The sequence below is a fragment of the Haliotis cracherodii genome, unplaced genomic scaffold (genome assembly GCF_022045235.1).
Source record: "Haliotis cracherodii isolate W230 unplaced genomic scaffold, xgHalCrac1.p SCAF_1, whole genome shotgun sequence".
In the NCBI taxonomy this organism is placed as follows: Eukaryota; Metazoa; Mollusca; class Gastropoda; order Lepetellida; family Haliotidae; genus Haliotis; species Haliotis cracherodii.
This window is the reverse complement of record NW_027266264.1, coordinates 31,506,510-31,531,245: the sequence shown is the minus strand read 5'-3', so window position 1 is coordinate 31,531,245 and position 24,736 is coordinate 31,506,510. Positions and strand designations below refer to the sequence as shown.

The 24,736-nt window shown below is 41.3% G+C and overlaps 2 protein-coding genes across 2 annotated transcripts; one reads left to right on the top strand and one right to left on the bottom strand.

Moving 5' to 3' along the window:
- Positions 1–1,154: 1,154 nt before the first annotated feature.
- LOC139463533 (protocadherin beta-2-like) lies at positions 1,155–16,158 on the top strand. The gene is made up of 10 exons (XM_071244806.1): positions 1,155–1,282; positions 5,512–5,704; positions 6,799–6,978; positions 9,058–9,201; positions 9,364–9,492; positions 9,684–9,851; positions 11,296–11,492; positions 13,762–14,160; positions 14,854–15,088; positions 15,420–16,158. The coding sequence occupies exons 1-10, from the start codon at positions 1,223–1,225 to the stop codon at positions 15,437–15,439; spliced, it is 1,725 nt and encodes a 574-aa protein (XP_071100907.1). The 5' UTR covers positions 1,155–1,222; the 3' UTR covers positions 15,440–16,158.
- A 1,230-nt stretch (positions 16,159–17,388) lies between these two features.
- On the bottom strand, positions 17,389–19,166 carry LOC139463521 (uncharacterized). Its single transcript, XM_071244794.1, has 3 exons — positions 18,785–19,166; positions 17,749–17,961; positions 17,389–17,468 (listed from the first exon to the last, which is right to left on the bottom strand). The coding sequence occupies exons 1-3, from the start codon at positions 19,164–19,166 to the stop codon at positions 17,452–17,454; spliced, it is 612 nt and encodes a 203-aa protein (XP_071100895.1). The 3' UTR covers positions 17,389–17,451.
- Between the last annotated feature and the right edge of the window lie 5,570 nt (positions 19,167–24,736).

The window sequence follows — 24,736 nt, the reverse complement described above, 5'->3', positions numbered from 1 at the left end:
ATCTTCCACGCGACATTAAACTCGTTTGACATCACCTCCATCCCGAAGAAACTGCTAGAGACACTATAACCAGTCTGGTCACCGCGTGACTTCATTCTGTCAGAAACTGGCGGATAGTCGGGAATGTAGACTTTCTAGACTTACAGATGGCGCCATGATATGTTTGACAGTAGTAAGTGTGGCCTTTTGTGTGGCCTTAGTCACGTGATCACGCGAATGGAGCGGAAAATCCAGTATTGTTTAATGACAATATAAACATAGTGATTGCAATTTCTTACAGTTCAACAACTTGTTGTATTATTCCTCAAAAGGCATTCAAGGCGGATATATCTTCGTACAAGTTCATAAAAAGTTGTTATTAAACGGTCACTTAAATGTTTATAATCATATTTTTAATAATCACAATAACGTAGAATGAGTATATGTCGATGATACTCCTAAGCATTATATTTGTATGTTGATCAATATCTAAAAAAAATCCCATAAGTTTTTATGTGTAAAAATATTCCAATGGCATTTTTTTTTTTTTTTATCCATTGGAGCCACAAGAAAGGCAAGTTTATGACAGAAACGTCATAATAACCATTCTTCAAGTCAGAGCATAAATTCTCACACACCAAAAGTAATTTCAAAACAGTAAACACTATAAAACATACACTGTTAACCCTGCTCTCATACCATTGCATACCCACATCACTGCGGCGTTGTTCAGAAAGCCTTAGCGCACTCGCATCAAAGGATATCCTTGATCGACTTCACCCCTAACCTGTATTCCCCAATACAATGACGTCAAATACCCAATACCCAGTAAGAAAGTACATTTCAGTGCCAGGTATAACATTGTGTCACTTTCTACTTACACCAACACGATTCACTTTAATGTGATTTATGGTTGAAATGTACATAATCGGTGTCAATTTCTTTGTTGTGTTTGTCAATTCCGAGTGACAAAACATCAACAATGAATGGTCGTTTCTCCTTTGCAAATACTGTAACAGAATGGTTGTATAGATATGCTTGTCATCTTAATTCATCGATAGCAGAATGACACTGGCAGAGTCACGGTCATAATTGACGGCTATTGACACCGTGTGCCATGACTATCAATACACGTGTGTACATTTCAAGATTTGCTACTCCCGCGATGCGCATTACACTAAGCAGAGTAGTCACCGAATGATGTGAGCTTTAAACGGGAAAGTGTTCTTGACCTGGAATTATCATGGAACTTCAACGTTTGGCTGTCGTATCGCTTTTTTGTTTGCTTGCACCTTCTTTACAGGTACGTATAGTACATTCTAGTGTACAAACATCATTAATACATACGCAATGCTGACTGTGACATAGCTTCATTTACTAGCTTTAAATGGCTTTTACAATTGGTAAAGGTTTTGATTTATCTATCGCTGGTATATTTTAACCAATATTAGGGTCATATTAATGTTAACTCACTTCAACTTTTTAAAAATCATATATATGTTTAAATTGCAGAAATCGTGTGGACATGTGCTATATTGCTTTTACACTTTTGTGACTTTTACCTTGCAGTAGTCATATGTTAGAGCTATAGTAGGGAATTAATTAGGTTTAGGGATGTCGTTTCAGTATGACATTTGTACAGTTCGATACAAAACCCAAAGCGATGCAGTTTTATTCGTTTACCACTTCCAGGTGAGGTGAAATATTAATGGGGTTTAATGTCACGTGAAAGATTATTGCACTTATGTAGCGACATGCATACACGTGTGTGTGTGTGTGTGTGTGTGTGTGTGTCTGCTTGTACTGCTCCAGTGACTGATGCCGATTTAAATGCTAGCCCACCCAGATACCGTGCCCCACACCGACACAATATACTGACTCCCAGCCGACCAGTCCTTGTTTGAACCCCTTGATGCCGAGCGCCAGACAGGGTAACAACAAGTACCATCTTTTAACGTCTTTTGGTATGACGTGGCCGGGGATCGAACCCCGGAACTTCCGCTCTCCGGGCGGACGCTCCACCACTAGACCACGGAGGCGGTCTTACCACTTCCAGACGCAGCATGGTGTATTTCCGAACAACGGATAATGATACAGTCAAACTAGGATTCGGACCGACGATTACTATATCCTGGCAGAACACTAAGGAGAAACATACACCTCTAACCACCCGTTCCCACCAGCCCATGAACGACGTACCTACGTTCTGAAATAACCCTACCAACAAAGAAGTCTCTCATATCCCATAACATCAGCATTTACTCCTTTCTGTAAGGCGATTTTGTGGAAAGGGGACTTGTTTGATGGCGCGTCGACGTACCCCGACGGGGTGGATTGTCGATCACCGGACTCTCCGGTACAGACTCGATTATATACAGGCAGCCGTCATATAGCTGGAATATTGCGTTAAACAACACGCACGCACGCACGCACGCACGCACGCACGCACGCACGCACGCACGCACGCACTGGCATATTTAGGGGATGTCGACAAGGAGGCCCTTTATGTCATTGTGCATTTCAATAAATCGCAGACATGTTGGCAGCACCTGTTAGGAATAACAAGGGATGAGGGTGATAAGGGGCCTCATTGAAATTGGGCATTTAGAAATGTCAGTTTTTTAGCTGCGGGAAACTTATCAGTTATGTACAAATGGCTGACAACTAGCCTTTTTTTCCTTCTGACGTGTACACTGACATGATATTTTCCATTTTAGAATTTCAAATGATATCTAAATATGAGCAGGTCGGTGGTCCAACGTGATTTATTATGATTGTGCTGTTGATATCTCTTATGAAAACCTGATTGGGTCAAGACTTGATCTTGGTCAAGTATTAGAAAAAGGCTTTCTGAAAGTTTCTATGTATACCTATGTATACTGAGTCAAATTAAAAACTTCACATTTTTATAAGTAATCCCATATATGATATATAACGGACAATTGTATCAGAGAAGGTAATTTTTAATCATTAATGTCCAAAGAAGGATTTTAATTAACGGTGGTAACCATAATTTGTTCCAAGCACCTACGGTATTCGGTAATAACATCAACAGTTTAAACATAAGTCCCAAGCACGAGAATCTGATGGCACACAAGTTTAGTGGCGTGTATGGCCACCATGTGCGTTGACAACTGCCACACAACGCCTCCGCATGGGCCTTGTGATGCTTGTGAAGACATGATTGGGAAGACGACGCCATTGTTGCTGCAAAATGGTGCCAAGATCTTGCAAATTCTGTGGTTGGTTCTGCAGAGTGCGCAGACTTCTGCCAAGAGCATCCGAGATGTATTCGATGGGATTGAGGTCGGGAAACCTTGACGGCCAGTCCATGACGTTGACTCCCGAATGCTGAAGGAAATTCCTTGTCAAAATTCCTTGTCTGGCATTGTCGTGTTGGAAGATCAAACCGGGTCCATGTACTGCCATAAAAGGCAGAAGTTCTGGTGCCAGTGCCTGGTCGTGGTAAGCAGCAGCGTTGAGGTTGCCACGGATGACAAGAAGCCTGGAACGTGCATTGCCACAGAAAGTACCCCACACCATGACACTTCCGCCTCGGATTCTGTCAACTTCCTGTACACAACACTGGGCGTAACGTTCATGACGGCGCCTCCACACCCTCGCCCTACCATAAGCAAATCGAAGATTAAATCGGGATTCATCACTGACGACGACTTGATTCCAATTCCTCTGAGTCCATCGTAAGCGTCGCTGTGCCAACAATTGACGTAGACGTCTGTGTAATTGTGTCAGAATCGGCCCGCAGTATGGCCGTCGTGCTTGAAGGTGAGCAGTTCTCAGACGGTTGCGAACAGTTTGCGCACTCAGTCTACCCCAAAACAGTTCATTTCTGGTTGATGTAGCCTTCAAAAATCGGTTACGGAGGTGACGTAAGACAATCTGACAATCCTCTGCATGTGACGTCACACGTGGTCGACCTGGCCGAGGGCGATCAGCGGTGGTACCCGTTTGCTGTAGAAGCGTCTATAAATCATAAACAGTCCGTCTACTACAACCCATCGTCCTTGCGACTTCAGCTACGGACGTTCCCGTCTGCAACATGCCGATGGCACGTTCACGTTGCACATTTAAAAGGCGTGGCATGACAAATGGCCGTAAAGACTTAAGTTTTGTTTTCTTGTGTTTTTCTTTTTTTTTAATGACTGCTAACAAGTATGCCTGAAAACACGTGCGGTATTATGGCCATGTGAGCAGTTGCACGTGAAAAAACACTTTTGCCACTATAGTGCTGTGCACATGATTTTGATCTATTCACCTGCACAAAAACGGGTGTTGTCTGAAGACAATACGTGGCCATTACTGTTTAAATACACAATAAGGGCCAACAATGATAACTGGTCAAAATGTTAAAATTTTAGGATTGTGAAGTTTTTAATTTGGTTCAGTATATTTAGTGTCATTATAAGTCCCTACACGCAATTATTGAAATGAACAAATGGCTGACAACTAGCCTTATTTCTTTCTGACGAGTACACTGACAGGGTATTTTCCATTTTGTTTGTGTAGAGAGAATAGAGTTGAAATGCATTCTGTGTCTGTATCCTAAGATCATGTTGGTCATACAGAAACAATGGTATGACAATGCCATCACATTCATCATACTTTTACTTTAAGCTTTAAGTCTCATCCTTAAATGAGTGAAGATTAGATATTTTGCTTTTCTCGGACTTAAAACATCAAAATTATACATAAAACTGAAATGTGTGTATCAGGCTATTATATTTTCAGGAAGCGTTGGTTCCTAATATTTGGACATGAGCAAGACTTTGGTGCGAGCTGATTTGCTTAGGAGTCGTACACTGGTTAACTTTATCATGTCAAAAGTCTAAAACTTGCTCGAAATGTTCGAAATGATCGAACTGATCGAAATGGTACACAGGCTAGTTGTCTGTCACCTGAAAATGTCCAGTACCTTTCAAAACAATACTTCAGCAACTTTACTTTTTACCATTTCCAGTGGTCCAAAGGGCTCTTATCACCACGTAATTATAGACAAATATAACTTAAGAAGAAATTCTCTGAACTACTTTGGAGCAAAGCAATAACACACTGCACTGTGGTCAATAAGGCTAATGCAATTTCTGAAATTCCTATAACTAACGGACCAACTAGCTCCGTGAGGTACAATGTAGTGGACAGAGAAGGTCGGTGGTTCGGCGGCTCGGCGGTTTTATCTTGTCCGCATCATACTTAAAGTCGTTAAAAGATGATACGTGTTGTTACCCTGCCTGGGGCCCGACAGGGATAAAGACTGGTCGGCTCGGAGTTAGTATACGCGACATAAAACCACGTGTTACTTATAACCAATGCTACCCTTTAAAAACTGATATCCCAATACAGCGTGTATACTTTTGTCATTACCTTGCAGTTAAGATGGTAAATCCAACTCTGACCAAATAGGAAACATATTTCAAAGCCTAGATTTAAGATTTCAAACGCAACATACAAACTGTTTGAATTTTTGCATATGTTTTTTGTCGCTTTTGAAAAAGTCTTTGACTTCCGTTCCAGGTCCCTCCGAGCATCGCTCCTCTCACCACTAAGAACCTAGCCGAGAGCGCGCCGGACAATTTCATCGTGACGTGTGTCCCATGTCTGCACAGCTCCACCATCAGCGTCAGCATCCTCAGCGTCACCGTGGCCCAGGGTGTCGGCACCCAGTGCACCTCGTGTTTCACCGCCAGACAAGTCAGCCCGACCAGTGGTAAGTTGATGGATGTCAGCGTCATGGAACCTTCTGTAATACAATTGTCACATTTGGAAACGATCTATAGAATTCACGTGTAAACTATGCGAGAGCACAAACCTATTTATAGAATCCACTTGGACGCCTGATCGCGCTTGTCTTTATAAGGGAGAGAAGGCGACAATTAATCTTCCTTCAAGGATTCCAAACTGAACATAGAGAAAAGCATCGAAAAGTTAAATCCACTAACATTAAATTGAACATTTAAAAATATGGTGGAGGAATGGTTGATGGACTAAGCCAGTGACCATGTGTGTGCGTATGTGTGTGTGTGTGTGCGTGCGTGCGTGCGTGCGTGTGTGTGCGTGTGTGTGTGTGGCGTGTGTATGTGTCCTGTCTGTGTTTGTGATGTCTGTGTGTGTGTCTGCATGTGTGTGTGGTGTGTCTCTCTGTGCGTGCGTGTATGTGTATGCATGTGCCCGTGTGTATGTGTCCTTGTGTGTGCCTGTCTGTGTGAGTAGTATCTCTGTGTCTTGAGGTGTTTTGTTGTCGTTTTTCGTTGTGATGTGGTTGTGGCCGGTGTGTTTCCGCGCGTGCGTGCGTGCGTGCGAGCGTTCATGTGATAGTTTATTTGATTGTCAGCATCATTTGAATGTTGAGATATCAACATTATATACACTGTCAGCCTCTTTAAGGATGTTGATAAAATGTAAAACATTTGAAAATAGTTAAATTTAATAATGATGACTCCCTGAATAGCATCCTACCTCGGCAATGTCGGATAAGTCCATTTTATGAACAAGTGAGTGAAGTTTTGGATGTGATTGTTCGACCATTGCTTTTATCTGCGTTGCTCAGCTACATCTACGGCGAACAACTCACCAGACACTTAACGCTCAAAAATAACGTCTGAGACCTGCATCATTTCGGGCTTTCCTCCCACATTAAGCTGACACGCCTTGATATAACTGGAATAATGTTAAAAGCCGCGTTAAACCCAACTCTCTAACTCACTAACTAGCATTGAAGCCACATTCTGTTAAAAACCCTGAGGTGTTGCTGACTGCAAACACGCAGCTACAAGAATATCTTTAATGTTCTCTCTTCCACAGACTATTGCATTATCTACCACCGGAACTTCCTGAGTACTCCACCGGAAGCACTGATTTACGCACAGGCGCAGCGATACATCGTTACGCTCGTGTGCACTGATGGCACAGAATCCGCTCAAGGCGACGTGGATCTGAGGATCATAGCCAACTCAGCCCCGCAGTTTACCCAGCCCGTACCAGGTGCGTCTTCCAGACAACGTCGTCCTATATGCTTACGCTTACTCTACACTACTTTAATACCTACCTGGGTGGGTTCGAAAAAGGCGGGGTGCAGATACGAAGTGAGCAGACTCGTAATGTGACAGTTTATTTGTTTGTTTCTTGTTTAACGTCGCACTCAGCAATATTCCAGCTATATGACGGCGGTCTGTAAATTATCGAGTCTTGAACAGACAATCCAGTGATTGATATCATGAGCATCGATCCACGCAATTGGGATCGATGTCATGCATCAACCAAGTCAGCGAGCCTGATCGTCTGACCCCGTTAGTCGTCTCTTACGACAAGCATAGTCTCCTAGTTCTGACAGGACTTGTAATAGGATGTCCTCAGCTCAAGGATCAGTGATTGATATCATGAGCATCGATCCACGCAATTGGGATACGATGACTTGCATCAACCAAGTCTGCAAGCCTGACCACCCGATTCCGTTAGTCGCCTCTTACAAAAAGCATAGTCGCCTTATATGGCAAACATGGGTTGCTGAAGACCTATTCTGACCATGGGTCTAATTTGTCATAGAGGCAGCTGCGTTAGGTGTTTGAAAAGGCGTCAGCCTGTTTTTATTTTAAGTGAAACATTCAGAACAGTTCCGGAACATAATAAAGACACTTTTATATTGATGAGGATAGTGTATACATGCTGACAACTAAACCTTAAACTACCACTGGCGGATTATTTGTCTTCTGTGTGGGTTTTCCTTTGCTAAATCGCAAGCCGAAACATTCTAGAGAGACCACATAACCCTTCATATAAATAGGACGGTCAATGTTGGTTCAGGGTTCACCCGAGGCGACCATGGCGGATGTGTCAGATTTTAACGCAGGTCGGATTTTAATGAGACTACTACCGAATACAAAGGCCATTCATTAACAAGAAGGTCAGCGTGTTCGAAATACACATAATGTCGGAAAGCGCACGTTAAATCGCTAATGGTAAATGAGAAAGTCTGTTTGCAAAACGATGGAAATATTATACGTACCATAACATGGCATTTGTAGAAATATCAACGATCCTTATATGTGTGACTAATATATAAAGGGATGTTTGGTTTGTTCAACCTTAGTTTGGAGAGTTTGGGTGGCACATTTTCTAATATGTTCGCCATCACGCCGAAAACTCCTGATCATAGCTTCCGACAGGTGTCCGATTGCCTCGATATTGCTGACATAATACTAATACTAATACTAATACTCAACTCACTCATTCTTGCTCATGATGTCAGTCACTTGATTGTCTGGCCCAGACTCGATTATTTACAGATCGCCGTCATACAGCTGGAATAATACTGAGTGCGGCGTTAAACAACAAACAAACACAACATTCTTGTTTAGGAGTGAGTGAGTGACTTTGGTTTGACATCATTGTACACACAGAAACATCATATGTCAGCTTAATGTAGGACGAAATCCCGAAGTGATGCAGGTCTTGGCGTTTGCCACTTTTATGAAAATATAAAACGTCAACTACCAGTCTCGATTATCCGACGAAACAGATTCCATTGGGCGGTGAATATGGGGGAAACTTATATGAATGGATCACTGAGAATCAGTAGAACCCACAAACGCAGTCGTGTATATATGCGTGTGTGTGGCTGCTTGTACTAGTCCGGACTGATGCCGATATATAGTGCTAGCACACTGAGATACCATGCCGCAGTTTTACATGAATACCCCACTCAGACACAGTATACTGACTCCGAGCCGACCAGTCCTTGTTTTAGCCCCTTAATGCCGAGCGCCAGACAGGGTAACAACAAGTACCATCTTTTAACGTCTTTTGGTATGACGCGGCTGGGGATCGAACCCCGGATCCTCCGCTCTCCGGGCGGACGCTCTACCATTAGACCACGGAGATTGGCAAGACAAATCAGGGTTTCCAATCCACGATAAGGGGATTCTGGAACGTCGGAAGGATAAATCGAATTCCGGCGTTCTTATTGGGATAATTATTCTGTGATTCTGTTTTATTGTACCAACTTTATGTGATTGTGAAACCAAAGAATAACCATTTTCTCCTTTCCGTCTTACTTTTTTTAAGATGCCTGTTTGACAATAAACGCCATTACAACCCCGGCCAACGCCATTGTGTATAATTCCCTCAACGCCGCCGACGTCGATGGTGACACCCTTTCCTACAGCATGGTGTCGGATCCCGTCAACGACATCTTTGACATACAGACAAGTGCGTGATTTAGTCTCTCTCAGAGTGTGGTTAATCATGATGCAGTGTTTTCTTATAGACAGAGCACAGTCGAATAAAGGACTGAGTTATTGTTCTAAACATCCCTAGAGCCGTTTGACAACGTTCGAGCTTACCATGATGTATAAATGGTCCTATTTGTAGGTACCGGAGCAATCTACGCAAAGAAGCCCGCCGACAGCTACTGTTACAACACTGTTGACTTTTACGTCACCGTCACCGACGGCACAACGGCGCCCGTTGGTCCTGTGATAATTACATGTCCAATTACAAGTACGTCGGCATTCGCATCATAATAGTGAAACTTTGTATAGTATATTTAGTAACTGTTACATCCTTAGATATATCGACAATGTTCGAGTTATCCGTAATTCCAGACTAACGTAACGTTAATAACGTTGGGAGTGCGTTACATGAAAACATGGTTACATTCGAAGTATAATGTACAAACATTCCTGTTTCAGATCACCATACATCACCAGCTATCACCGGCCTGAACCAGGACGTCTACATCGACGAGGATGTTGCAGTTGGAACCGCGATTTATTCTCTCCCCGTCCTAATACCTGCGCCAGTGTTGAGCATTTCCAATGTCCTACCCTCAACCTCCAGCCCCTTGTTTACAGTGTCCGGTACAGTATATAATCGACTCTGGATATCTCGAAATAGTGTTTATGTCGAAGTCAGTCGTACGAGAAGCGCAAATATGTAGTATATTCATGCGACTGGATAATTCGAAATTCTTCTCATCTGGAAGTCAATCATACATGTATATTAAGCACGCATATGTAGTATATTCACTTGAATCTCGATATCTCGAAGTATTGCTTATCTCGATGTCAATCATACAGGAAGCACGCTTGTGCAGTATTTTCACTCGACTCTCGATATCAATTTAGAAATGTCACGCCGTTTCAGTATATATAGTTGACTCCAGTACAGCAGGGACGGTTGGGTATCCCAGAGGTTAAAGCGTTTGCTCGTCACGCCTTAGATCCGGGTTCAATTCCCACATTGATACAATGTGTGAAGACCATTTCTGGTGACCCCGCCGTGATATGTTTGGAAGCGGCGCGAATCCATACCCACTCACGGTTCTAGGACATGCATATTACGTACATTAAACGCCATATGTTTTTTTAATAATTTGGTATATGTATATTTAACAATTAACAATGTTAAATTAAACAATACGTAATGGAGAAGGTACTCCAATCTGTTGGTTCTGCTTCCGGAAGTAACAGATTCGAGTGATTTGTTCGACTTGAACTATGTTATGGTTGATATATTATTAAATATCATTCTTTTGCATACTTGTTTAAAATGCACGTACAGTATAACCTGTTCATTCCTGAATCATATACAACATAAATAGTTTGACGTCATCATAATGGCTTCAATACTGCTACATTAATCAAATATAATCCTTTCATTTCAAATTAGAGTTTTGTACGTGTCGTTCAAATTCCCCAGTAGAAATTTCATTTTTGTTTCTGACGATCTCGGTATGGACTTTTAACGCAACTTAATCATGTCAGAAATGACTGCAATCCCTGTTCGGTTCCCAGTGAAATCGCTACGGATAAACGGACAAACGGTTTGTTAGGAAGTAATCATGTCTGAACGCTGCTTTTCCGGAAACATCCATTTTGTCAAAATATGTCTATGTAAATGACTAATATCCTTTGACATGAGGCCCCCAATGCATATGTTCCGTGCCGGATAGCAGGCTTTCCGGATTAAAGGGGTCCTCTGTAAAGGGTTCCATCGTTCACCAACCAGAATACTTTACCTATCAGCTAGGACATAGCTTTATAGTGTGGTCATCTCATAGACCCGGGCAGTCTACGACATTCGCTGTGCACAGTTGCTTCCCGTAGGAATACAAGACACCTATGACCATGGGTTCGAATCCTGGGCTTCTGCTCCTAGGTTTGTCTGCACCGTACCTTTACTCGTGGGTTTCACCAAAGTCGTAAATGTTTGAGACATGCGTCATTTGGGGCTTTCCTCCCACATCAAGATCACTGGCTCACTCATTGATCAAGCTTGTCAATGTATGTTCTATCTGTGTAGCGGGACGGATACTACAAGTTGCTGCTCCCTTGGACTTCGAGGACGCCGCGAACCGGGACCCGAACATCACCCTGGTTGTGTCCAACACCTACTGCGCATCTACAGAGTACTACCTGCACGTGCACCTGCGGGACAAGAACGACCCCCCGAAAGTGACCCCCACGAGTGTGGTACACACACAGACTGAAGGATCATTCGTACGTTCGCCATTTAATGTTGATAACCAATGCTGGAATCAGTTGTAACAATTAATTGGCTCAGGAAGACGGTAGGGGAAGTCTGAACAAGAAAACAGCGTTATCACTATGGGGCACCCTGGGGCACATTTGCATTATGTTTGTTCATATAGTAGTGAATATAAACAGTTATTATAAAAAAGAGTCTTATGAAGCCTTAAGAAGAGATAGGCACTTGGACCGCTTTATGTCATCAGAAAAAAAATATTAACTGTGAAATTAATACACACAAAAGGCACCTTCTCTGGAAAGAGGTATCACTTAGATAAGCTACGTTCAGTAGTTTCTGAGAAAACTTGTTCCCATTTCACACAGTATGTACTAAGTTGAAAAACACGGAGCAAGGGCCATATCTCTTTAAAAATAAATGACGGGACCAATTTCCGAACTCAGTCTTGACAAGTCTAGATAAGCATGCAAACTTTGATTCATGTAACTTCAGTAGTTTCTGAGAAAGCTTGTCCCCATTCCCGCAGTATGCACTAAGTTGAAAAACAAAGGGCAAGGGCAATAACTCTGTAAAAAAAGAATTTACGACACCAATTTTCATTTGAGATCAGGACGAGTAACATCAGCGTGTATAATTTCATTTCTCTGACTATAGTTTTTGAGAAAGTATGTCCCCTTTAAGAACCGGACGGACGATCTCCATACCTATATACCCCGCCCCACTTCGTGGCGGGGGATAGTAGAGAGACACAACGCTCTAAAATTTAGTGTCCATTGCCAACCAGTGTAAGTACTGCCGTGTGAAAGTCTGTGGAATTAGGTATTCGTATGGAAGTATCTCAGTAAGTGAATGAGTATGGTTTTACGCCGTATTCAGCAACATTCCATCAGAATCACGTCGGGGAAAACCAGACATGGGCTTAACACATATAGGAAATCTAACCCGGGTTTTATGGATGCTATTATTTTATCCCATGTGTTCATATTATCAAGAGAGGAGGTCGGGTAGCCTAGTGGTTAAAGTGTTCGCTCGTCGCGCGGAAGACCCGGGTTCGAGTCCTGACATGGGTACAATGTGTGAAGCCTATTTCTGGTATCCCCCGCCGTGATATTGCTGGAATATTGCTAAAAGCGGTGTAAAACCATACTCACTCACTCATTCACTCACTCGCTCACTAACTATTTTCGACCCGCGAAGATCCGGGGTAGAATAGTTCTTCAGCTATCCATGCTTGCCGTAAAAGGCGACCATGCTTGTCGTGAGAGGCGACTAACGGGATCGGATGGTCAGGCTAGCTGACTTGGTTGATGCATGTCATCGATCCCAATTGCGTGGATCTATGTTCATGTTGTCAATCATTGAATTGTCTGGTCCAGACTCGATTACTACAGACCGCCGTCATATAGCTGTAATATTGCCGAGTGCGGCGTTAAACAACAACAAAAAAACGAACTATTTTCAAGAATTGACGGTATTTTGGTAAGGACCATTAGGAAGCCACATATGAGCCGATAATAATAACTGTGTTGGGGTTCCGACTAAAGGTAATAGGTGGTGATGGGGAAGTCGATAGGTTAGAGCGTTTGTTCGTCATGCCGAAAGGCCCGGTTCGTTTTGCCAAATGGCTACAATGTGTGAAACCCACTTCTGATATTCCTCCGCCGTGATATGGCTGGTATATTGCTAAATGTGGCGTGAGACATACTCGACCACTCAGGATCACAGAATGAGTTGGTTTGAACAGTATTTCAGTTACATCATGGCGGAACATGAGTGTCTGTGCGAGTGAGTGAGTGAGTGAGTTAGGTTTGATGCCCATTTTGGAAAGATTCCAACCAATCACAACAAGGGACACTACTGTTGACGTCACACGGACCTGGCTTTCACTTGTTGGCAGACATGAAACCCAAACGTTTTTTTCCTCTGCTCTTACTTTTAGAGGATCCGGTTAAGAATAGGCTTCAGCAACCCATGCTTGCCGTAAAATTACGACTATGCTTGTCGTAAGAGGCGACTACCGGGAACGGGTGGTCTGGCGCACTGACTTGGTTGATGCATGTCATCGTATCCCAATTGCGTGGACCGATGCTCATGATGTCAATCACTGGATTGTCTGGTCCAGACTCAATTATTTACAGACCGCCGTCATATAGCTGAAATATTGCTGAGTGCGGCTTTAAACAACAAACAAACAAAATTACTTGTATTATATCAAAAGCATGTTCTAAGGATACATGACTTTGGGTAAATGCATGTCTATTTTGTTTCAATTCACTTCAGATCTATCTCAGTCCGGGGCTGTCAATAGTGGATCAAGATGACTTCACCTTTGGCAGGGTGATAATTGCCGCTGCTGATGTGAACATGTGGTCATTCACTCCTGGTGGGGACTTAATTTCTGTCGTCACGTATGACGTTGAAACGCTTGGGCCTGTGGCGAATTTAACGTTAAAAGTATCTGATACAAAAGGTGGTCTTTCTGAGGAGATATTTGTTACTATTACCGTCGCGGATATCAACGACAACCGTCCGATATTCGACCAAACGGTCTACAGTTATACTGTTTCTGAATGTGACCCCCCGGGGAAGGTTCTGGGGTCCCTTAAAGCCACAGACAAGGACATAAGTAGTCCAAATAACGTCATCATCTATGACGTCGTCAGCATGGACAGCATAACAGTGAGTACCCTCATGTCAGTGTCGACTGTTTACTTTTTTTAATGAAAATGTTTGCATTATACTTTTGTGTGTGTGTGTGTGTGTGTGTGTGTGTGTGTGTGTGTGTGTGTGTGTGTGTGTGTGTGTGTAATATACACAAGTATGATCCAATTGCAGAAGAGAGTGCTCAATACAAATTAGAGCATAAATACAGATTTGGATACACTTTCCTTCAAAAAGTAGATACACACCTTTCTTGCCCCACCATGGAACAGTTCAGACTTGACTAATCGGCTACTCGAGGAAAGTGTATCCAAATATGTGTTGTTTAACGCCGCACTCAGCAATATTCCAGCTATATGACGGCGGTCTGTACATAATCGAGTCTGGACCAGACAATCCAGTGATTGACATCATGGCATCGATCCAAGCAATTGGGATACGATGACATGCATTAACCAAGTCAGCGAGCAGGACCTTATCACAGAGGCCTGTTGATAAATGGAGTCCCACAAACCAGTGGTGGATATTATGAGCATCGTCCTACGCCGACTGAGTATGAAGATACGCGATCACGTGACCTCTTACACTCACGACGTAATAAAATGAACTGCTGACAACCGTGTCACCATACCCATGTACTCACTCACCAACTCACCATCTCACCCACCCACCCACTCACTAACCCACCCACCCACTAACTTACTGCTTCAGGTCGACGCCGCTGGTACAGTGACAATCCTATCCAATGTGTCTGTGGGGGTGACAACACCTGTTGAGGTGGGTTGCCGTGACAACGGATCTCCTCAACTCATCTCGCCCTGGAAAGCAACTGTGCAGCTGGTCGTCACAGAGTGCGTCGCCACAACGCAGACCAGCGCTCAGAGTAGCGGCGAACCTATCACTTCCTACATGTGGGCACAGATAGCCACACTTCTGGCGATGTTAGGTGTGGGAAACTGAAAATTATTATACATCTCTGTATACGGTAATTCTGAATTATAAGCGTTTTGGCATATTTTGAATTATCAAACAAATTGTATCTGCGATTTTATCGCTAAAGTGTTTCAGGTTTGGGTAAAGTTTGCTTTAAGAAGACTGTTCAGTGGTCTTATGTGTGTCAGTGTTATCTATCCATCCATCCATCCATCCATCCATCCATCCATCCATCCATCCATCTATCTATCTATCTATCTATCTATCTATCTATCTATCTATCTATCTATCTATCTATCCATGTAATTAGCAGAATGTGTTAACTGTGCATTTACGTCGGACAGGTGCAGTGAAATGGGGCTGAGAATCCGCAACCAGCGCGTCCCGGCAAACTACGGGAGACAACTCCTCAATTTTAGCAACGCATTTGTTTTCTGGATAGATATGTAAATTTGGTCTTGTAAACGAATGTAAAATGTAAATAGCGCCTCTGTCACCATAAGACATTTTCATAAAACAACGTCGTTAGACTGAACTGGTAATGTGTTCAGCAAGTTGGGAGATGCGTTGAAGTATTGAGCTATGTTACCTATAGATTTGATTGCAATAAAGAAAATGAAACATACATTATCATATTGTTGTTTCAGCTGTAAACACAGCGAGCCTCCACAAAACAAAAAGTAGCGCAGATGTTAATACGTTTTAACTGAATGGTTTTATTTGAAACCTCTGATTAACTATTTAAACGTGACCAAGTGTTTCCCAAGGTATTAGTGGCATTTTTATTTACCGTTATGGTAACGAGATCTTTCATCAGGCATGAGGACGAACCTGGTCAATATATTCACATTCATAAATAAACAAAGTCATTCTTTTAAGCCATAGTTTGTTGCCAGAGCTTGTTGACGTCACATCCTAACACGGGGTGATTTGGAGGATGGAAACCTTTATTTCGTTCAAGACGGGACGGGAATTTAGAGCCATGGGCATGTTTGGAGTATATGAACAGGGAATATATGATCTAAGACTTTAGAGGATTAATACGATATCTTTCTGAATATATATCCGTGTATTGTCTGTTAACGTTACTGTTTTGTTCATTGAATAATGTGAACTGTTTTCACGTGTCAAACCTAATATTGCTGAATAAAATGGGTTGTCAACTTTCAAGCTGTTTGTATATTAAACGAAACTTGTTGTTTGTACTTAAGACAAGGACACTGGGCCTCATTCCACAAATTGTACTCTGACTCAAGCGATAACCGTTTTGCTTCATGGCTTCAGAGGATTTCTCCAGTTTTCCAATTCCAACCTTCGCTTTATATTCCGGCAGCTCGAGTCTTTGGTGTCCCCATTTTGAGGTACAGTCGAGCATCCTTTTTCTACGGGGACGGTCGGGTTGCCTAGTGGTTAAAGCGTTTGCTCGTCACGCCGAAGACCCGGGTTCGATTCCCGACATGGGTACAATGTGTGAAGCCCACTTCTGGTGTCGCCCGCCGTGATATTGCTGGAATATTGCTAAAAGCGGCGTAAAACCATACTCATTCACTCACTCCTTTTTCTACGAATATTGCAAAGAGCGTTATACGACCCTTGGTCAAAAGTTGTTCGATGAAAGATACAACATTCAAGGCCTCAGGCCGCTTTAAAATACTTCGATGGGGGAACATTAAACAAAATGAGTTCCCAGTGACAAAAATGATGTCTGATGACATTCCTATTTTGACTTCTACGATTTGTTCTCGTGTCTCTTCATGTGACCAGTTGGCTTGACATTGCAAAGTGTATCATCACCAGTTGCTAGTGATTCAGAAACACAATGTCATGCTTATGATATAAACTGCCGGGAAAAACACTGGATACACGTGGACTAAAAAATTACAAACGTGATCAAAACTAGACTGAAAACAGTCACCGAAATACTGTAAAAGTAAGGTCTACACAATTATGATACCCATATTAAATACAAACCCCATGGAATAACCAACCATTTATTGTTTCTTGTAGCCACCATCAAACTTAGGTGTTTGCTTTCTTGGCCCCGGACATTTAGTCGGAATCATACGAAAGACTCTGCTTTCAGTAGATATTTCTTATGATTAAGGAAATATTTTTCTTTGTTTTGTTATTTAGATATAAACCCACAAATCATAAAGTAATAGATGAAATCATTCCGCGGTGGGTGATCAATGATTAAATTAAAAAAAAAACCCAACGAAATAGGACCAAAGGATGGTTTCTTTATTAACTGAAAAAATATTTTTATAAGTTTAAATCTGTTTCCCCACATTTGTTAATCAAACGAACTCGAACCCTTAATACATTCTATATCCAGATCGAAGATGCTACGTTTTCGTTGCCTGTTGAACGGAGTTGTCATGCTTGCTTGTTTTCTGAAACGCCAAGATGTTAGAGTTGTAAACATTTGGCTACAAACGTTATTAATATCATCTAAACATAATACATAAAGATATAAATTAAGTGACGTCACTGAGTAATTTCTTGTTGAAATGAAACAACTGCAATAAGATATTAGACCTACCATAATTGAATCATATATTGAATTCAATAACGTAAAAAATAATAAAACTAAACAAATAACGGTTTATCCATAAAAAAGATGTCAGATGTACATAGACAGCCAGTGATCAACTCCTCACACGTGTACGTCACCTTGGCATTGGAGAGTGACGGGAGTTCGGCTGCCGTTGTCACAACACCTGGCTTCAACGTTGCCACCGACAGCAGTGGAGTTGTGGCGACAGCGGTATTTGAAAATGTAGCAGGCGTTGTTCTCCTTGTCACGGGCGACGTTGTACACTTCGGGGGCTGTGAATCCCCGCTCCATCTTCTTCTGGGGTATAGGTATCGGACGACACATAGTGGCTGAAGTGTAACAGAATATCGGAGTTGTCATCAACTCATTAATGATCAGTCAGAAGGCTATTTTCTACATGAATTATAGCTGAAATATGAAGAATCTAGGTTTAGAAATAAATGGTAGGGGTTATCATGAACCTATCAGAGAAGAAGGTAATTTCAAACTTTTAAGGTTATTTGGACGTCGTTATGTTCTGATTTCTGATTTTGACAATTGTTATGTGACAGTAGATGGATTAAGTATATTTCTGTTTGAGGCAGCAGATTCAAGCCTTCGTAAAATGTCAAGGGTCGTTGTTACTAGACTCCATTTATTATCCGCCTTTTGTATCGACACTATGATAGGCTACATTATTCGAGCAGTTTTGCGAGGTAACATTTTCGAGAAGGCAGGCTGTACCTATATAACAGCGAGACGAGATTCGAGGCCTTCAACGATCTGACTTGCGACTTGGTCAGTGGGGACGGGGTATTTATCTGAAAACACTGACTTTTCGGCCTGCTTTCATTGTTCCCTAATTCTGGTCATTCGTGACTTCACTTATTTACAGGGTCTCATATTTGCTGTCACATATTTGCCCCATTGTATTGTCCTTTTCGGTTGTAAACCTAATCCTGTGTTTTGCAATATAATTATCAGATCTAACTTGTTATTATCTTGTGTGGTTATTTACTTATTTCGCAATTTATTTCTGTATGTACCGAATTCTGTGTTAACTTCCAAATGTATGTGTTTCAACTTGTCAATCAACCCGTAGCAGAAATGTATTATACATTTAATACAATCAAATTAATACATCTGACGAACATCAGGTACGTTAGTACTTACGAAGGTTCAAGAAATAATTACGCCTTTTCCCCGTAAGTTCCTCAGCAAAGTCAATTACGTCAGCATCGTCTTTAAATGTGAGGAGATGACATTCCCCGTGCAATCCCCGGGAGTAGAAGTGGGTGCAGTTTGTCGGGAAACACCCGTCAGAGTTGATCTCACTGAAGACAGCCCCATGGCAGGAAGTGTTGTCTACGCATGCGTACTTGCAACGATGCAGAGAGACGTTTTTCTCAAGCTTTTCGAAACGTTCAGCTTTCATATCAACGACATCTTCAAAAGAGGTGACTCCGAATTGGAAAAGATCTTCAAATTGTACTTTTCCTTGAGAAGCGTGGAAACAGAGACACAACCAAGTTATCAAGATATTCTTCAAATCCATTATGAGCGAAGAACCAGGATCGTTGTGTTAGTGAGAGTCCTCTGTCAGTCCGTACACTCAGAAAACAAGTAGTAACGTTATAACTCACACCATTCCCAACGCCCTTTACTAAGGAACTGTTTGAAACCTCCAAACCACTCCGCGATACAGTCTTCAAGTGTCCTGATTTGCTACAACTGTTTTCGACAGTCATATCAATTATCTCTAGCTAGTGATTATGTGTTTATTGTTACTTACAAAGGCCTCTTGTGTAGATCTAATCATATAGTACAGTTGGTCTATCTGTCGTGAGGAGGGATCCCTTCAACAAAAGCACCCCCTTATCTGCTCCCCAACATTAAAGGTCGCATACTACTTAAAGCATTGGTTGTGAATAAAACATTATTTTCAAAGAAGTCAAAGAAAAATTATCTCATTACGCCTCTCTGTAGTACTAGTGTCTCCACGAAAAAGGGAAAGTAAATGCTAAGGTATTGGCCTCATAGGGAGAAAGAAATACGAATGTAAGCCCATATTGGGAAAGACAAGCTGCTACATGTCCCAGTACAGCGAAAGTGTATAAGTAATCATGTATTCCCATACAAAAGGAAAGTAATGTTAAATTAAATGTATTCCCATACAAAGGGAAAGTAATGTTAAATTAAATGTATTTCCATATAAAGGGAAAAAACAACTACTATATATCCTTCATCTTCCCGAGGCAAGAGAGTTAACTGACTTTAAAAGTCCAGTTTCCACCTTTGCCGAACTAGGCTGGAATTCCTGGGCTCAATCGTAGCGCCACCAGTGGCTATTACGAGTTGTGTCCTTTCTATGCCTCTCCTATTGACAAATCAGATTCAACCTCTCGTATCACTTCAAGACGATCTGATTGATAATCAAGATCTATATTGTGATAAAACGAGTCTTACATCGCGAAGTGCATCAAATCACGTGAGCACCTTGATAAAAAGCATGAAAAGATTTAGAAAATATCTGTTGACAACGAGTTAGCGGTGCACATGCTTTGCAAATCCTGCAGTCGACCGAAATCTGCATGACACTTCATTTCAGTGCACGATTTTGATTGGACTATGCATAGACTCGTTAGTCCAGCCAAAATGTAACTCCATAATACCAGCCTAGTTCGGCAAGGGTGGAAACTGGGCTTTTATAGTCAGTTAACTCACTTGCCTCGGGAAGATGTATATCCTTAAACAGGGAAAGGAATGCTAATGTATTCCAATATAAAGAGAAAGACAAGTCAAAATAATATTATGTCAATAAACAGCTCAGCTAAAATAAAAGTAGTTCAATATAAAGGGAAAGACAGGATAACATATTTCAATTAAGAGCGAAAGCAGAGCTAGTGTATTCTGTATTAAGAGGAAGACAAGCCAACGTATGGGAAAGTTACTACCCCTCTCTCACAACCACAGACTGTTAGTAAATATAAGCGAAACCACCCAATCATAATCAAAATATATCTCTACTAATTCCGACTATATCATAAGCATTATGATTATAAATCACTATCAACAATAGCAAAAATGTGAGCTTATTCTGCCCTACCGGTGGCACCCGTCACAAACACATGCAAAAGCAAGTCAAGTGTTCACCTGAACAAGCATGCGGACATATGGAAATGCATCGGACATAATTTGGTCACTTATACGTCAAATATGGAAATGTCCTCCATATGCTTACCATAAAACTTTAAAACATTTACTAAGACCTTTAATGCTGTTACCCTATTCAAAGGAGCAAGTGTAGGATAAAGATCTTTGAAATTTTGTACAATGAACATGGTCTATTGTACCTGAAATAGCTGGAGCTATCCTTCTTATCATACGATACTGTGGATAATATCTGTGTCCACGAGCATGTCTACTTCTTGCCTATATGCTCTAGACCTAATTTTCACATGTACATATGAGGAAGTCCAGCATTGATACCAAAATAACAAGTCCTTTCGTGAGGCGCCAGATCCCATTCCCTAAGTGGCGCTATATTAGTTTTAGTTATGAATCAGTGTACACTTGATTTTCATTCTCAGCCCCCAGGGGAGTATGCTTCCCAAGCTGCCTGTAAGGCGCCAGATTCCATTCATTAAGAGGCGCTATATTAATTTTAGTTAATGGATCAGTGTACACTTGATTTTCATTCTCAGACGTTCCATATCAGATATATCTAAGTTCACCACGAAATGTCCTTACGTTTGTGGGATAGTGGTGTACAGCATGGACACATCAAATTCTTGATTGTTTCCTGAGATTGGAAAAAATGAAGTTAATCCTTTGAGTTTTTGAGAAACCACGTGGTATTAATTCCATTCTTCTGAGTAATCTACCAGTAACAACATAAAACTAATGAATTCCCATAAAAAAACCAGTACAAACGCTACGTACTAGTAGGTCACTACATAGGGAAAGTGATCATTCTGACCAACATAAACGCATGTGATATACAGAGATTAGGAAAGATAATGAGTAAAATCTGACATTCAATCAGGGAAATAAATAATTATTACTATTTCCCGAGGAGACGTAATATGTCAGTCTCATATTCATATTGCTTTGAAGCAGAGAGACTAATACATAAATCGGGTGGGATAATCTACTGCTTGATTAGCACTCACTTTCCAAAGTTTTGTGACGTTCTACATATTTGTTATCTACAAATAACAATAAAAGCATCACGAATTTGTCTCTATTAATATTGCATTAACAAAACAAGTTCTGTAGACACAGCCTTATACCTAAGGTCAAATGAAGCATATGTCAAACTCGGAGACCGTTGTCGAGCACTAGGCCTTTAATGCAATAGCGGTAGTTTACCGTGCATGCACATGCGTGAGGCGAGAAGTCAAGGTGATCGCTGAAGCTTGAAGATAAACACTATATTAAAGAGGAACAAGGGACGGGTACTAGCACCTGTACACGCACATAGATCAACAGGGAGGATATCAATTACCATGGCAACATTTATCCGTTACCTACATTTATATAAGATTTACATGCTTATACATACATTAAGATCTACATTTACATACATTTTCGTACATTTATGTGTAAATTAACATTCCTTTGGGTAAATGTAAATGTAAATTTACACAATTTTACATACATTTATTTCATAGTTTACATACCTTTACATAACTGTAAGACTACATTTAATCACATTTACGTTGATGTATGAGTAAATTTGATTCAAATGCTATAGCATATTTCTATGAGGCAATACATCATACAGCTACTACATTTAGTCTGATTCACGTCTCGGATCTGCATGACGATGAGGTAACAGTATAGTCGGCAATGTGCTTTACTTAGACACGATTAGGGCACTCCTGTTGGTGTCTTTGCCAGAGGGGGACAGAGAAACCCACTGTCAAAACAACATTGTTGATATAAACATTATGAATAATTTCCTTAGGGAAATAATAAGAGAGATTTTGTTTTAGCGGACGTTATATTGTCTCAAGTCCTTGAAAGATATTTAGAAGTGATACACATGAGGAAGAAAATTTATGAATGTCAACTTCTTTATTATGAGGAACACAACGTTTCGGATTGTATACTTACTCCTAAGTATATACCCCAAAACGTTGTGTTCCTCATAATAAAGAAGATGACATTCCTAAATTATCTTCCTCATTTTATTGTCCTGCTTTCTGCCAAACTGAGAAATGAGACATGATATTCGTTATCCGTCATATCTATCTATTGTCATTCCTCATATCTCAATACATTGTTTGCAAACATGTAATCAGTCATGGAATAATATCAATAACAAATGAAAACAGAATTGAGTTCTGCATGCTTTCTGTTTCCTCGTGTGGTTGGTTTGTAAGGCCACAACACATTAGAAATATGTACCCATGCTTAAGAATGTGCCGAAAGACATATTTATGATGTATTTAACAATTATTCGAGTTAAACGAGATGGAGGTAACGGAATTGGACTGTATGCCTGAAGTCAATGAAACTGCATTAAGTTCTTAACTGAGGGTGAAGTGTGACTCCAAGGGATGGCTGACATGGCCTGAGTCTAACTGTAATGGACTGCGTTGAAGGAGTTGGTTATTTTTCAACATAATCAGCTATGAGGTCCACGTACTTGGATCCCACTAGTGTACAGGGCTTGCTCCTGGAGGTGTAAAACGTCTCCACAGCAGAAATGACGTCATCATCATGCTTATGACGACGTTTAGCCTTGATAGTCTCACGCAATTGCCTAAGCAGATTAGCATCATACTGGTCGTATTGGTCTGACCTTTCGGGAGGTATTCACCTTGCCTACTGTTAATGCTAGTGAATATTCCATATTAACAACAAGTGTTCATGCTTGTAAATTTGCCGTATTTACAACAGTAGTTTATGCTTGTAAAGACGATATTTAAAAAAACACTGTAACTTCTACTAATCGTTTGTGGGCATGCAATATGGCCATAACACATTTGTAACTTCTACTATTCGTCTGTAGGCCGGCATAATGGCCACAACACATTGTAAGTTCTACTATTCGCTTGTAGGCATGCATAATGGCAACAACATATTTGCAACTTCTACTATTCGTTTGTAGGCATGCAAAATGGTCACAACAAATTTGTAACTTCGACTATTCGTTTGTAGGCATGCATAATGTCCACAACATATTTGTAACTTCGACTATTCGTTTGTAGGCAGGCATAATGGCCACAACCTATTTGTAACTTCTTCTATTCGCATGTAGGCCGGCATAATGGCCACAACACATTGTAACTTCTACTATTCGCTTGTAGACATGCATAATGGCAACAACATATTTGCAACTTGTACTATTCGCTTGTAGGCCGACATAATGGCCACAACACATTGTAACTTGTACTATTCGCTTGTAGGCATGCATAATGGCCACACCATATTTGTAACTTGTACTATTCGCTTGTAGGCCGACATAATGGCCACACCATATTTGTAACTTGTACTATTCGCTTGTAAGCTGGCATAATGGCCACACCATATTTGTAACTTGTACTATTCGCTTGTAGGCCGGCATAATGACCATAACACATCGTAACTTCTACTATTCGCTTCTATGCAGGCATAATGGCCACACCATATTTGTAACTTCTACTATTCGCTTGTAGGCCGGCGTAATGGCCACACCATATTTGTAACTTGTACTATTCGTCGGTAGGCCGGCATAATGGCCACAACACATTGTAACTTCTACTATTCGCTTGTAGGCATGCATAATGGCCATAACACATTGTAACTCCTACTATTCGTTGGTAGGCCGGCATAATGGCCACAACACATTGTAACTTCTACTATTCGCTTCTAGGCAGGCATAATGGCCATAGCACATTGTAACTTCTACTATTCGTCAGTAGGCCGGCATAATGGCCACAACACATTGAAAATTGTACTATTCGCTTGTAGGCATGCATAATGGCCATAACACATTGTAACTCCTACTATTCGTCGGTAGGCCGGCATAATGGCCACAACACATTGAAAATTGTACTATTCGCTTGTAGGCCGGCATGGCAGCCTTCATGTTTGATGGTGGATTAAATGAAACAAACGGGAAATAGTTGATGTTGA